The following is a 14469-nucleotide window of genomic DNA, read 5'->3' as shown; positions in this document are numbered from 1 at the left end:
GACATTTATGCATACTGACACAGAAGAGTGTGAGGCTTGACATTTATGCATACTGACACAGGAGAGTGTGAGATTTGACACTTATGCATACTGACACAGAAGAGTGTGAGGCTTGACATTTATGCATACTGACACAGGAGAGTGTGAGATTTGACACTTATGCATACTGACACAGAAGAGTGTGAGGGTTGACATGTATGCAGACTGACACAGGAGAGTGTGAGATTTGACATTTATGCATACTGACACAGAAGAGTGTGAGGCTTGACATTTATGCATACTGACACAGGAGAGTGTGAGATTTGACACTTATGCATACTGACACAGAAGAGTGTGAGGATTGACATGTATGCAGACTGACACAGGAGAGTGTGAGATTTGACATTTATGCATACTGACACAGAAGAGTGTGAGGCTTGACATTTATGCATACTGACACAGGAGAGTGTGAGATTTGACATTTATGCATACTGACACAGAAGAGTGTGAGGCTTGACATTTATGCATACTGACACAGGAGAGTGTGAGATTTGACACTTATGCATACTGACACAGAAGCGTGTGAGGCTTGACATTTATGCATACTGACACAGGAGAGTGTGAGGATTGACATTTATGCATACTGACACAGGAGAGTGTGAGGATTGACATTTATGCATACTGACACAGGAGAGTGTGAGGATTGACATTTATGCATACTGACACAGGAGAGTGTGAGGATTGACATTTATGCATACTGACACAGGAGAGTGTGAGGATTGACATTTATGCATACTGACACAGAAGAGTGTGAGGCTTGACATTTATGCATACTAACACAGGAGAGTGTGAGGATTGACACTCCACAACTGCCTTTTTCCTTCTTCACTTTTTTCTCTTTGTCCCTTTACTGCGTGTTTCCTTGGATAATTTCTCCGCTCTGGTTTTATGCAAAGCAAAATAACAGACAATTACTGTGAAAGGGGTGAGCAAAAGAGAACCAGCTGTAGATTGAGAGCTCACTCACATCAATAGACAGAAAGAAAACAACGGAAACAATGCACAGCAGATGCACCAGCTAGAGAGGGCATTGTAATATCAACACGCTCGGCCGGGGCCACGACCACACACAGGAATTCCACTGATGCAACAAAAAACCTTTCAATCGCACAACAGCACAAATCAGGCTGAGATGGTATGGATTATAGAAACTCCAACCAGTCAAATGATCAACCAAGCACAGGTTTTCTGTCACCCAAGTCACTGACTTGTCCAGTAGAAGTGTGCGAAGGTTACTGGTCTTGATATATGTGATATAATGCTGAAGACATTTTGCCCCTCATATGAAGGGGCAAAAGAGCACTGTGCCCTGTCACTGAGTCTTGAATTCAAATTCCACAGATGCCACAGCTGTTCATAATGTTCAAGAGGGCCTGAGTGCTCCTGCTCTGTGGGGTGGAAGGCTGGTTTACTGAAAACATGCGATGGCCAGCTTCATGTGTGTTAGCAGGAGCACATGCTTGCACTCTGGCTTCCAGACTAATTGGAATCCAAACCAGTGGGGAGATTTCAATGGCAGGTGGAAATTGAGAAAAAAAACCTGAGAAGGTGACAGGGATGCGGAAAAATGCAGAATGTAGCCCACTGATGATGTAGGAGAGGGGCAATAACCTGCCCTCTAAAGCTTTACGCATGGCTTGTCCCATAGCCATTTCACTGCACATTTAAATGTGTCATACAGATGAAAACAATATCATAATTATGCAACATCTGTTATTATATATGTGTCATCAAACATTGTCCATGGTGGTGCCTTGACAGCTACCAATAGTCTCATAGATTATAAAAAATAAAAACAACAAGCACAATGACTGGTTGTAATGACTTATATGAATCTCTCTCTCTCTCTCTCTCTCTCTCTCTCTCTCTCTCTCTCTCTCTCTCTCTCTCACACACACACACACACACACACACACACACACACACACACACACACACACACACACACACACACACACTCACACATGCAGATACACACTTAAAAATGTGGAATTCCAGATATTTGTGCTGTCCCTTGTGTGTAAAATTAAAAAACAGCCATTTTTACAGAAATCCTAGTTTAGAATGCTTCCTACATCCCAAATATAAATATTTAAGATTCACAACCTTAGTGTGTTCATGTAAAAACAAACAACAGGAAACTTCCTTTCATATCCATTTGAGCAAATGGTCTCACTGTTCCATTAGACATACGATAGCTACATTCACATCTTCTGCACTAGTGGGATAAAGAATGTTCAAGAAAGAATATTCTCACATGACAGACAAACATCCGTTATCCCAGTGCACTAACACAAATTCATCAGTGTACAATGAAGCCGCACAAAATGAACTCTCTTGTCCATGGGTACAAACATGATTTATTAAATCATTGGCAAAACACTTTTTCAGGGTATGTAAATGTAAAAAGAGTTAAATAAAATTTTAACAAAAAGGAGAAAAAAATAGTTACTGATGTCAAGTGAAAACCACATTATTTAGTATCCATGTAAAACTGCACATTCGTTAGCAGGAAAAAACTCAAGATGTGCATGTGACTGTTTTCTGCATGTTCAAAGTGATTAAATAAAAGAGCAAATAGCAAATGTTTGCAGATGAAGCTTTCATTCCGTGGACAATGGGATGTGGTTATTCTGATCTACAGCAACAGGCATTTGTTATTTTTGTTGACCCAGGGTTGACGGTATGAATAAAGCAATAAAGTATGAAGCCCTGTTTTCAACTGAATGTTTGACCTTTTCATGCCCGTATTTGATTCACCATTGTTTCTTTCTCCATTGCACAAGAGAAATATATTTTGTGGAATCCAAACTGTTTCAAAAGAAATAAAGTGAAACATGAAAAAAAAAACCGATATAGAAATATTCCTTCTCGTACAACATTCATTTCGCTCAAATGACCGACTATCTATTTTTGGCAACCTATTGTGCACAGGTTCCCCCTTTCTGTAAATACTTTGCGCGGGTGTCTCGCTGTTGCCCTCTTGTGGACAATTTCAGTAGTGACAATTGACATCAATTCTAAATCTCGTATGTTTGACAGCTTGTAATTCACTGGTGTTTAGTCTCCAAGTGAATGCTTAAATCGGAACGAATTATATAGCACGGTTCATATCTGTTTCATCTTGCTCGCACAGCTTACTGGAACGTAGATGAAGGCAGTAGTTTCTCTCTTAAATCAGACCTGCACCATCTTGGTCCTCTTTTCGAATTTCATAGCAGCAGTAAGAGGTTATTTGACGTACAGCGGCAGACATCGGCAGGTTTATAGGCATTTTCTAATTTGCCTTGCAGATAAAAAAGGAAAAAGAAAAGACACTGCACCGTATCACAGCGTCATAGCACTACGTCAACTGTATTTCTCACAAATGATATTCATTGGTACCCTTTTTATTTGATTTAATACGGTTTTTCCTTTTTATTAAGAAGGCTATACCAGACGCATAATCACTATACATAGATTTAACATTACCTTTACAATTAAATTTTCACTGAAATTACAGAATAAATATATGCACATTTTTTTCTTTTTAAATCTTTGTGAGAGAGAAAACATTAAAAGTGCTTCTACAAAGCCGTTAGTGATAATATCCAGAAGCGTTCTGTCTTAAGAAAGTGCGTTGAATTCCATAAAACTTTGAGCGTCATAATGTATTCACAAACGTTGATCCTTGGGTAAGTCCTTGAGATAGGACCTCTGAAGTCTTTAGGTAATATATAAAATAAATAGACCACCGAACAGTAATGCGTTGCAGTATCTCTATTGAAGGTGAATTATCCTTTTCAGCAATACCCAACCCTGCAGTTGAATGCATGCAGCAAACTGCAATATACTACAAACTGTGCCTGGCCTGGGGCAAGTATCCGAGCGCGCAAGAGACAAGACGTGGCAAAATCCTGCTCCTCCCGCAGTCGCGCGTGAGCGCCGTGAAGGCTTCGTCTAATATTTAGTCTGATGCTCTCCCGATGGCTCCCACGACACAAACAAATCTGTTCCATATAAAAATAAGGGTTGATAACATTGCTGGCTACTCTGAAAAAAGGCACTTCATTGAATAACTGAGTATGGCCTTTCCTCCAAAGCGACTTTGGGGAAAACATTTTTGTTATATATATATATATATATATATATATATATATATATATATATATATATATATATATATATATATATATATAAATAAAACTCATCATGCTTAAAATTTTATTAATTTTTAAAATGTATTTATTTTTGATACTTTTGTGGTGGTAGTGGTGGTAGTGGTGAGGGGGTCACTATGGAAGTGAGCTTACTCTCTGTAATCAGAATCTATACGATTTTTCCAAGACTTCGAGGTAATCCGGCTTGGTTTGGAGTTTGGCCCTTAACTCGAGGTATTCACTCGTTCCTGTTTGTTCAGAAAATCCTTTGCCCCCAGTGAACAGTAGTGTTTCTTTCAATCTGGCATCTTGCTGTAAATCAGGGTATTGCATTCCTGGGGGGTGTGCATGTGCAACGTGCATGTCCTTTAATTTTGGAACCGTTCCGTACAAGCAGTCTACAAAACCTACTGTCGGGGTTGGTCTCTGGCTGTCAATCACCGTGGGGCAAAGCACACCATTCTCATGAAAGCCTGCTATGTCACCAGACTGATTGACGGTGACAATTGTGTTGAGCTGAGAATTAGACACAGCCATCGTCCACTCCTTTTCTTTCTCCAGCAGAGTTCGATAATTACTGCTATTTTCCTTGGTCTCTGCAAATTGCTCTCCCTCGATCTCCCCTTCGCGTGGTTTGTAAATGGGGTTGTTGCACATCTGAGTAACAGGATGAGGGATGTAGTCATAGACGTGTCCAGGCGCTTTCTCAGGCGAGGCAGTCTGCCGCTCCTCGAATATCCGGCACTGCATCTGAATGCCCGTCAGGTCCACCTCCTGCCGCTTCCTAAAGGGTAGTTTCTTGCGCCGCCTCAGGACAAAAGCGAACAGGCCAGCAGCCACGAACACAGCGGAGATGAACAAGATCAGGAGGCTGAGGATCAGCACTGAAAGGGGGACGTTACCCCCAGCCGGGGCACGCCCCAGTCCCGAGCCGCTGGTCGACGTTATGTCGTTGGTCATGCCAGGGGAGGGGGCGGTGAATCTCAGCTCAGGGCAGATGACCTCGGCCTCCAGGGCTCGCAGGTCCTTGCCCAACGCGAACTCTGGCGTTTTGCAGATGACCTCCCCCACAACGATGACGGAGCTGAGCTTCTCAATCCACTGTTTGAGTGGGATGATGTCGCAGGAGCAGTCCCACGGGTTCTGGTGCAGGTCAATCTGCACAATGGAGTGCAGGTGCTCCAGCACTCCGCTTACAGGCAGGTACAGGAAGTAGTTGTTGCGCAGATTCAGTCTGGCCAGAGACGTGCCTGCAAAAGCATCCACAGGCAGCGTACGCAGCAGGTTGTCATTCAGGAAAACCAGCTGCAGGTTGGGCATTAAGCTGAAAGCAGCTGGCTGGATCTCTCGGATCACATTGTACTCTAAATACAGGTAACTGAGCATCTGCAGGCCGCGGAAAAGGCCGGGACTCAGCCTTTCAATGTCATTACCGTTCAAGTATAAGCTTTTCAAATTGGGCAGGTTGATAAAGGCGCCTTCTTGAACGTAAGATATCCGGTTGTTACCCAAATGGAGTAAATCCAGACTGGAAAAGTTCCAAAAATCTGACCTGTATATTTTCTGAATCAAGTTCCCACTGAGGTACAGTTTCTTGGCATTTAGTGGCCGTGGCAAAAGCTCAGAGATGTTGTGAAATCCCTTCTCTTTACAGTTGACAGTGAGCCCCAAGTCATTGATGTGTAAATTGCAGATACATCCCGAAGGGCAGATTATTGGAATAGGTGGTCTGGTTTGATAGGCAGGAATAGGGGGTTGGTTTGGACCAGGGTAAATGCTACGTGGGGTGGGTGAAGTTTTTGTGGGTCTGGGTCGTTTGGTTGGCTTAATGTGCCGCTCTCTATACTCTACTGAGGAAGCGGTGTTGTGGGAATATGATAACATGGAGGAGGGCTTGGTAGGCCACGTATTCTCATTACTGAAAGGTAATCTTGGTATGCCAAGTTTTGCCTCTATCTCAGCTTCAGATAGCATGGGACAAAGCTCACTCCTTTTGATCTCGCGCAAGTCCTTGCCATGAAAATGAAATGGATACTCACACGTGATGTCACCCACCAGAGCAGTGTATGGAATGCGCTCGAGCCACGTTTTGAGTTGCACAATCTCACACACACAGTTCCACGGATTCTCCTCGAGCTGAATCTCCATCAAGCTGCGACCAACGTATTCCAGCGTGCCCTTATAAGGCAAGGTCTTTAGCCGATTACCCCGCAAATCAAGGTGTGTTAGCGACACAGACCTGAATAATAAATTGGGTAGCACAGGTATCAAATTGTCATTCAAGATAAGTACTCTGAGTTTGTGCAGGTTCCGAAAAGCACCACTCTCTATTCTCTTTATAACGTTGTAATCCGCCTGTAGATACTCGAGACTCTCGAGTCCGAGAAATGTATCATTTCTAAACACTTCCAGCTTATTCTCATGCAGAAAAAGCTTTTTCAAAATGCTCAAACCATTGAATGCACCTGCATGAATGTCCTGCAGTGCATTGTTCCCCAGATTTAGTGACACAGCATTGTTGAGGTGCAAAAAGCTGTTGAAATACAGTTTGCGCATGGAGTTCCTCTGCAGGTTGAGTTTGAAGGGCCTCGTCCACGTTTGGGAGATTTGACTGACATTTGTAAATCCTTTGCTGTTGCAGTGGACATGGAAAATGCCCTCCTTGACTTCACAGTAGCAAGGGTCGAAGCAAGGCTCATCTATTTCCTCTGACTCATCCAGCAAGGGGATCGGTGTAGTCCACCCTAAAGCTATTGTGCTTAGCAGGGTTACCCACAGCATCCTTCCGCCGAGACCTGATGAAGTTACGGCCAAGAGCCACTTCACAGCACTGAAACAGACAGAGAGAGTAGAATCAGAGCTCAAAGTAGTAAGCCGTTGACTCCGTTGGAATGTGCGCTATTGTTATAAAGTATTCGCGGTAACATATTGGGGCTTATGCGCAATTTGAAATGACAGTTTCAAACGACAACTTCTCTCCCCTCATTATCATGCCAGTAGCCTATGTGAGGATGAAGATCATGTTTAAATGACAGCCAACACACAACCGAAGCATATAAAAACGCGCATCACATTTCAGTATAAGAATCAAGAAGAATATCACCAGATCGATAGTGACGTGATGTTCTGGTTTTCTAGGGACGAGAAACACACCCACACGAAGGCCTAAATCACGATAATCTGTTAGGTCGCACGTATCATTAGGTATCTTAGTGACGAGGCATTTTTCGTATATATTTTTTCCCGTTAACTGTCTTTACATTCATTATATCATACAACGGCTGTCGCCTCTCTCTCTCTCTCTCTCTCTCTCTCTCTCTCTCTCTCTCTCTCTCTCTCTCTCTCTCTCCGAAACACACAAACGTGCGCGCACACACGCAAGCACTCACATGCAGCGAGCGGGACAGAGGACATTCGACAACTTAACGCTTTTGTCGTCTCGCCCGCCGGTTTCGTGCTCTTCCAATTTTATCGCGAGGAGACCAATATTTTAATAATACTATAAATAACTGAAAGGTCTGTTCGCTACAAACATTTAAAAACATTCATTTATTTCTGTAAATCGTGCCTGGCGCATCTCCAAAGATCGATGAAGTCCAATTACAACGCTAACTAAGGCTGCGTGTTCTTTGAACAGACTGAATTAGCTAAAATCGCAGTAGCATGCTGCCAGTACGTCAACAGGGAAACTATATAGCCGAGTGGGTCTGAGCGCGGTACGGTCCCAAACACTCCGCTTAACGCGGAATGTCTGATCGTGATGACTTTTGCAAAAGAACACGATCTCGGACTTGATGAAAGACTCCTTTTAACCAGCAAAGGCAGGAGAGCGACGTTTGCTTTACATCCTTGCGGAATGGGGAGGGCAAAAAGTGATCGCAGCATGAATAGCGCACTTTGTGCCGATGTCTCTTCAGCCATCTCGTACGCTATGTTTCGGTATTTCTCTGTGTGTTGGCGGACATCCGAACACACCGGACTCAGACAGTCGGTTCAGATATGACACCTATATTACCGTGGCAGAAGGTACCTACTCGGTTTTAATGGTGTCCAACTTTACATCTCCTTTGCCGGAATGGATAGGGAGACGGGCGGTCCCGGAGTGCCTCCGATTGTTGACTGGAAGGAGACATTCACTGCAATGAAACCAAAAAATCTCTTCTGTTCACATAGAAAAATATCTCCATACAATACCACGCATGCATTATCGCTACGTAACAACGTCCAGCAGAACAAATTAAATATTCTCAAAATGTTGACAGTTGCTTGCCAAAGCGTCACTGAAAAGTACCATACTTTCTTGCTCAGATTAACATATCGCATAAAAACGGTCCTTTAGATGTTATATCAGACGAAAGTCAATGAGTATACAGCATTTTCAGATCAAATACAGAGAGTGCGATGCATTTGAGCTCATTTATCCTCCCACGTTCGAGTATTAGGGCCACGAGCGAATTTGCGCAACACTCACCTCTTGTCGTTATGGAGTTTAGGAGCATCCGAAAAAAAAGAGTTGAAAGATTGTTGAATCTTTTCTTCTTCACCAGCGTTTCTTGTGCCTCTCTCTCTCTCTCTCTCTCTCTCTCTCTCTCTCTCTCTCTCTCTCTCTCTCTCCCTCTCTCTCTCTCGCTCTCTCTCTCTGCTCGCTTACCAATGAGACCGAGGCAAACGAGGGGAAATGAAGACGTGATTGGAATGCAATGTCCCTTTTCTGTAGGTTTGTTTATGATGCAGTTAATAGCTCCAGCAGTGAAGCCGGCAGATGCAGCTCTGGTCCGATCCGAGCGGGCGTCAATCCTCCTAGTGCACCAGCATCACTTGAATGTAGGATCATACCGAAGAAACGCACTGGATCGGGTCGTTTTTAGACGTCACTGAAATGAGCTTGAAGAAAAGCGAGCGAAACTGGCGCGGGAGGGAGGAACAGAGATTGGAGGGACATTGGCGTTGGTGGTGTTGGCGGTTAGGATTGAGGAGGAGGCAGAGGTTGTAGAGCGCGCTGAGTGCCGCACCGGGGGCGCGCGTCAGCCTCTCTCTCTCTCTCTCTCTCTCTCTCTCTCGCTCGCTCTCTCTCTCTCTCTGCGAGGTTATATTTCAGTTTGGAAGATCAGCGCATCGCATCCGGGAAGGTTAACTCAAGTAATTCAATGTCCCGGCCATTTCTATTCTATTCTATTCTATTCTATTCTATTCTATTCTATTCTATTCTATTCTATTCTATTCCTCTCTCTCTCTCTCTCTCTCTCTCTCTCTCTCTCTCTCTCTCTCTCTCTCTCTCTCTCTCTCTCTCTCTCTCTCTCTGGATTTTGGTTCGATCTCTTTGCAGCAGAACGAAGTAATGAAAGGCTCTCTGTCTCCACACTGCGCTCGGTCCTCCTCTGTGGTGCTCAGCATGTATTCCCGCGCCCTTCCTGCAGCGGGCAACCGAGTTCCGCGCGTGGGCTGCAATACGACGAAGTGTGGCGCCTTTCTCTGCGTGATAGATTAACTTATAAATTCTTCATAAGAACAAAATATGTACGTTAGAATTATATGAATTATAACAACATAACATTCATTTTTTAAATTTTATTTATTTTAATTTTTTAAGTTGTTAGATATTATTATTATTATTATTATTATTATTATTAGTAGTAGTAGTAGTAGTAGTAGTAGTAGTATTAACAACAATAATAATCTAACTGTTAAAATATAAAAATATTGGAATTCTTCCCCACACTGTTACTTATAATAATCAGTACAGCATCTACCTTTGTATCTCTTATGCAATGTCATCAAAAAAATAAATAAAATACAATAAAATAAAAATAAAACCAAAAAACAGCACAAAACAATTTAAAAAATCTTTTTACTCACCGTGACTTACATGACTTACCTTCTAACGAATGTTTGACTATAGCTATGTTAAAAGTAGCCATTATATCTTAACCCTTATAAGGCAGATGAGAAAGGACACCGGAGAGCAACTGCTCGTCACTCCAGGGGTGTTTACAATTCTCAATCCAGTCTCCAGGGATCCCCAAACCTCTGTTCCAACTGGTAAAAGAGAGCTATGCAGCCCTGCCTTACCTGGATCAGGTGCACAAGAGGTTGGAACCAACAAAAAATCTGAAGAGGCTCAGGGTCTCTCGGGACTGGCATGACCTGGGAGACCTTTGTCTGACTGTCCACCACCAGGCATTCCATCAAGAGATACACATAGTGTGATACAGCTAGACAGAGAGGGAGTGAGAGAAAGAGGTAGAGAGGAAGGGAGAGAGGGAGACAGTGAAAGAGAGAGAAAGAGAGGGAGAAAGGGTGGGGGTAGCTGCATGGGGAACAGCTATGGGTTAGGTTGCCACTTTGTCCCCTATGAGTGAGTGCTCTTTCATTCCTGCTCCTGTCATTCTGTCATTCAGGCCTGCGGGACACTCATGCATTCACATGGCTATGCTCTCATGCCTGCATCACCAACTGCATTACTCCTGTCACCATATTACAGTTTTTTCTCTCTTTTTCCTGACATTACCTCTTGTCTTTCTGCTCATTTTTCTGTCTATGTTTCTTGCTGCATGTTTCGTTTTGGTTGGACATAGCTTCTATGGCAGAAGAAAGACTGTCATGGCAACTGGCAACTACCTTCATCCACTCTGATGTTGTTACATGATGATGGAGTTGCAAGTTGAAGTCACAGCTTGGGACTTCTCAGCCTAAGTCAACTGACAGGAATGAGGTGCTCAAGAGTTGGTGCTGGGGGATTGGTGCCTCTCTCCCTCCCCCAATTCAGGTCTGTTAGGTCACCTGGCACAGTGGAGGCTGAGATGCTTGTGGGGGAGAATGCCACACTCAGGGTCCTCCTGGGATGTGTCAGAGATTCTACCATGGTCTGTCAGCCACCTTGGGCTCTCTTACATAGCACAGAAAAGGCAGCATGAACATGTCAGTCAATCTCCACTCACCCTGTCCTCGGGCCAAGTTCTTCGCCCTATGTCCTCTTTGTCTCTAATATATCAGTGCACCATCTTTAGTACCATGTATTTAAATATTCTGTACGCATGCCTTTATGTATGCATGTATATTTTTATTAATTGGGTGCATTGTTTATTTATTAACTGAATTTTCTCTCCACACATGTCTGTTGCTTGGCCTTGTCACATGCACAGATGTCACATTTGCCCCTTAATATGCCCAGAAAAGTCTGAGAAATGAATGATCGTGTGTCCTGCCTTCTCAGCCCTGTGAGAGCTTGCTCATCATATCACACCACAGGTTCCACCAGGCTCTTCATTCACTCTTGCAAGTGAGAGTTTGCAACTGGAATCTCCCCAAAATAAAAATGGTGTGTGTGTTTGTGTATGTGTTTGTATGTGTTGTTTTTTTTTTGTGGTGTGTGTGTGTGTGTGTGTGTGTGTGTGTGTGTATGAAGCTAGCCACGATGCTGTACCTCCACATGGCTCAGAGCCCAGTGATAGCCCCCCTCTCACTCTCTTTTCCCCAGGTTTCCTGCTGTCAAACAGGGTCCCCCCCCCCCCCCCCCCCCCCTCCACCAGCCGAGACCTAATTGTAAAATAGCTCATGGAAAAAATAAAAATTAAAATAGGGATGTCAAAAGTCTCAGAGAGGAAAATTCTGGTTGGTTTGCACTGTCCCAGATTTCTGGCAGAGATTTCTCAAAGGCTGACCTAAAACATCAAAAACAATCCAAAAATATGAGGCAGAGCTCAGCTCTCTTTTAATTCTCCCCCTCTGTTTCTTTTCTTTTTTTGCCATTTGGTTAGAAGGCCCTTATAACCCACCCGAGTCCAGGTCAAATATCCAGTCACCCTTCGGCAGGGTCCCAAGAAACTGCCCGAGGGATTAATCTGAGAAGAATCCACAACAGAGTTGTTACATAATCCATTACTCCTGATTATGAGTAATTGTTTACTGTAACAATGTGAAATGCTGGGAATTGGATGCAGAATGTCCCAATGGACAGATTGAAGGAGACAAGACATCTGATGGCTGCTTGTGTCAAACATGAGTGATGCCGGAAGGCTGCATGCTGCATAAACAAAAGCTTTTACTTACTACACTTGTTCACTCTAAGTACAGTGCATTGTTAATTTGTCCAATACTTAAGGTAGTTTGTGAGCAACCGCTTACAGAGATGGTACTTTCAGAGAGCTCTTTTAAAAGAAAGGTAAAAAGCAAACTCAAAGGAATGAGAAATGAGAAGTTATGGCTGTTTAACTTCAGGTTGGATTCCAGGGTTAGATATCAGTATGATTATTTAATTGGGTGAATTTTTTACTAAGTTGTTTCTCAAACATCAAGGACCATTTAATCTATGTGCTAGTATTTCACCAAAACTCTTGTCTTGTTATAAGATACTGTTGTTTTTGCTTTTGCATTTGCTAAGTTATTTATTTCATGCCATTTTCAAATTATGACATGAATCTGGATTCATATTCTTCAGCTGAACTCACTTTTTTCTGATCTTAGTCTTGAATCACACTGGATGGTTTGTTCATGTCTATGCTGGTTCAGTCAGAGAAGAAGAAGAGGAAGAAGAAAGAAAGAAAGAAAGAAAGTGAATAAAAATACAGTTTAAAAAATGTCACTGCCCTTTCAGTGTCCACTTTATTTAGGTAAGCAGTGACTTCTCTTTCCTGAGATTCTAAGATGAAGGTCAGTTAAAAGTTGAATAAATTTCTTAAATTATGTAATCTCTACCGTAATGCTTTTGTGGTTTCCCAAAGGCATTAGGCTGTCTACAGATGTAACATTAGGGTAACAAGCAAAATAGAATTCAGCCAAAGAGAAGAGGCGTAAAATAGGAAATAAACCAAGGCAGCATTTTCACAATAACAATAGCCTGGAATGCCTGCGACAGTGACCAATCATAGACAAAGCCCAGAAAATAAGGAGCGCTCATTGAAAAAGACCAGAGTGATAATTACAGTAATTCATTACAATAATTACCACCATGAAACCGCAGTTTGTAGAAGAGACCAGACAAGTGAAAAGTCAGAGGTGAGCGTTTCGCATTGTCATCACAAAACATATGAAAGGGAGGTCCGGAAGGCTGTAAGAGTCATGTCTAAACACACAGACCACTCATCCATGCATCTGCATAAGTACATGTGCAGTGATCTAACTAAGTTAACTGATCATTGTTTCTCTTTATGGGCAGTTTAGCACTTGATTAAAAAAATGTGAGTCTCGAAGGGAGCTACGATGTCTCTGACTTCTCAGATTGAAAGTCATTTTAGTTCAAACACAGGTTGGATGCTTTTTAAATGCCTTTCTGCTACTCACTGTTTACAGGCTTTGTGTGAACTGCAGGTTTATAGATCACACACACCACCCACTTTACTTGAAATATATATTTTTACTAGAAATATCTTGTAGGTGTACAATTAGAAACTACCCATCTGTTGCATAGAATATATACCCATCATTCAATTCTTCATTAATGGTGAGTTTGTGGTCACTGGGCCACTACTGGCTTGGTGGAAGGCCATTCTCAACTCAGCAGTTACAATGATATGTGTAGTACCACCAGCAACACTGTTGTGGCTAATACATTCATTCTCAAACAATGCCCATTACTATGACACCACCATGCTGGTGTGACTGCTGCTGAGAATGGCCTGCCATCCAAATAATATTCACTTAGCACTGGTTATGTGCTCAGAAATTAAGCATTAATGAATGGGGTTAGCTATCAAATTGTGTAATACCACAGATGCACTCAAGTCTGTAATTGTACATACATTAAATGCACCTATAAGATATGGCAAGGAAGTGTACATACAAATGTTGTTTTTCTGTGTATGGTTTCATGGTACTGTAAGTGCCTAGCAGCATATATTGATGATATTGATGATGATGATGATGATGATGATGATGATGATGATGAAGAGGTGGGTCAAGATTTTGGAATCAAAGTCATGTTTATTGTGAACCAGCAGGAAAAATATCAAAGGCAAAATCCACACAATGTACCAGAGAGGTACATGCAGTGCTGTGCACAAAAAACCCTGTAGAGGATTTGCCAAAAAAATGGTGTGTATGAGTGCGCGCGCGTGTGTGTGTGTGTGTGTGTGTGTGTGTGTGTGTGTGAGAGAGAGAGAAAGAGAGAGAGAGAGAGAGAGAGAGAGAGACAGAGAGAGACAGAGACAGAAAGAGAGAGAATATACTAGAAAATATTCTTAGTCAAAAATTCAGACAGGCAGACACACAGAAAGACACACACACACACACACACACACACACACGCACACATACATTCAGACACACACACACACACACACACACACACACACAC

At 42.6% G+C, this 14469-nt stretch overlaps 1 protein-coding gene across 3 annotated transcripts; it reads right to left on the bottom strand.

Moving 5' to 3' along the window:
* Positions 1 to 2327: 2327 nt before the first annotated feature.
* slitrk3a (SLIT and NTRK-like family, member 3a) lies at positions 2328 to 8825 on the bottom strand. 3 transcript variants are annotated; one of them, XM_027009338.3, is made up of 3 exons: positions 8213 to 8302; positions 4332 to 7008; positions 2328 to 4028 (listed from the first exon to the last, which is right to left on the bottom strand). In XM_027009338.3, exon 2 carries the CDS (start codon positions 6957 to 6959, stop codon positions 4341 to 4343), a length of 2619 nt encoding a protein of 872 aa, XP_026865139.1. In that variant the 5' UTR covers positions 6960 to 7008; positions 8213 to 8302; the 3' UTR covers positions 2328 to 4028; positions 4332 to 4340. The 3 variants fall into 3 exon arrangements, with proteins under 3 accessions (XP_026865139.1, XP_026865140.1, XP_081572555.1); XM_027009339.3 differs by lacking the exon at positions 2328 to 4028 and adding an exon at positions 8650 to 8825 and having other exon boundaries at positions 4226 to 7008; positions 8213 to 8314; XM_081716429.1 differs by lacking the exon at positions 2328 to 4028 and having other exon boundaries at positions 4226 to 7008.
* Between the last annotated feature and the right edge of the window lie 5644 nt (positions 8826 to 14469).

Source organism: Electrophorus electricus, chromosome 6 (genome assembly GCF_041902795.1).
Source record: "Electrophorus electricus isolate QZ-2024a chromosome 6, ASM4190279v1, whole genome shotgun sequence".
Classification (NCBI taxonomy): Eukaryota; Metazoa; Chordata; class Actinopteri; order Gymnotiformes; family Gymnotidae; genus Electrophorus; species Electrophorus electricus.
This window is presented reverse-complemented; position numbering and strand designations above follow the sequence as displayed.

Coding starts and splice junctions, on each gene's coding strand:
- slitrk3a (XM_027009339.3), bottom strand. CDS start 6,959: ATGCTGTGGGTAACCCTGCTAAGCACAATAGCTTTAGGGTGGACTACA.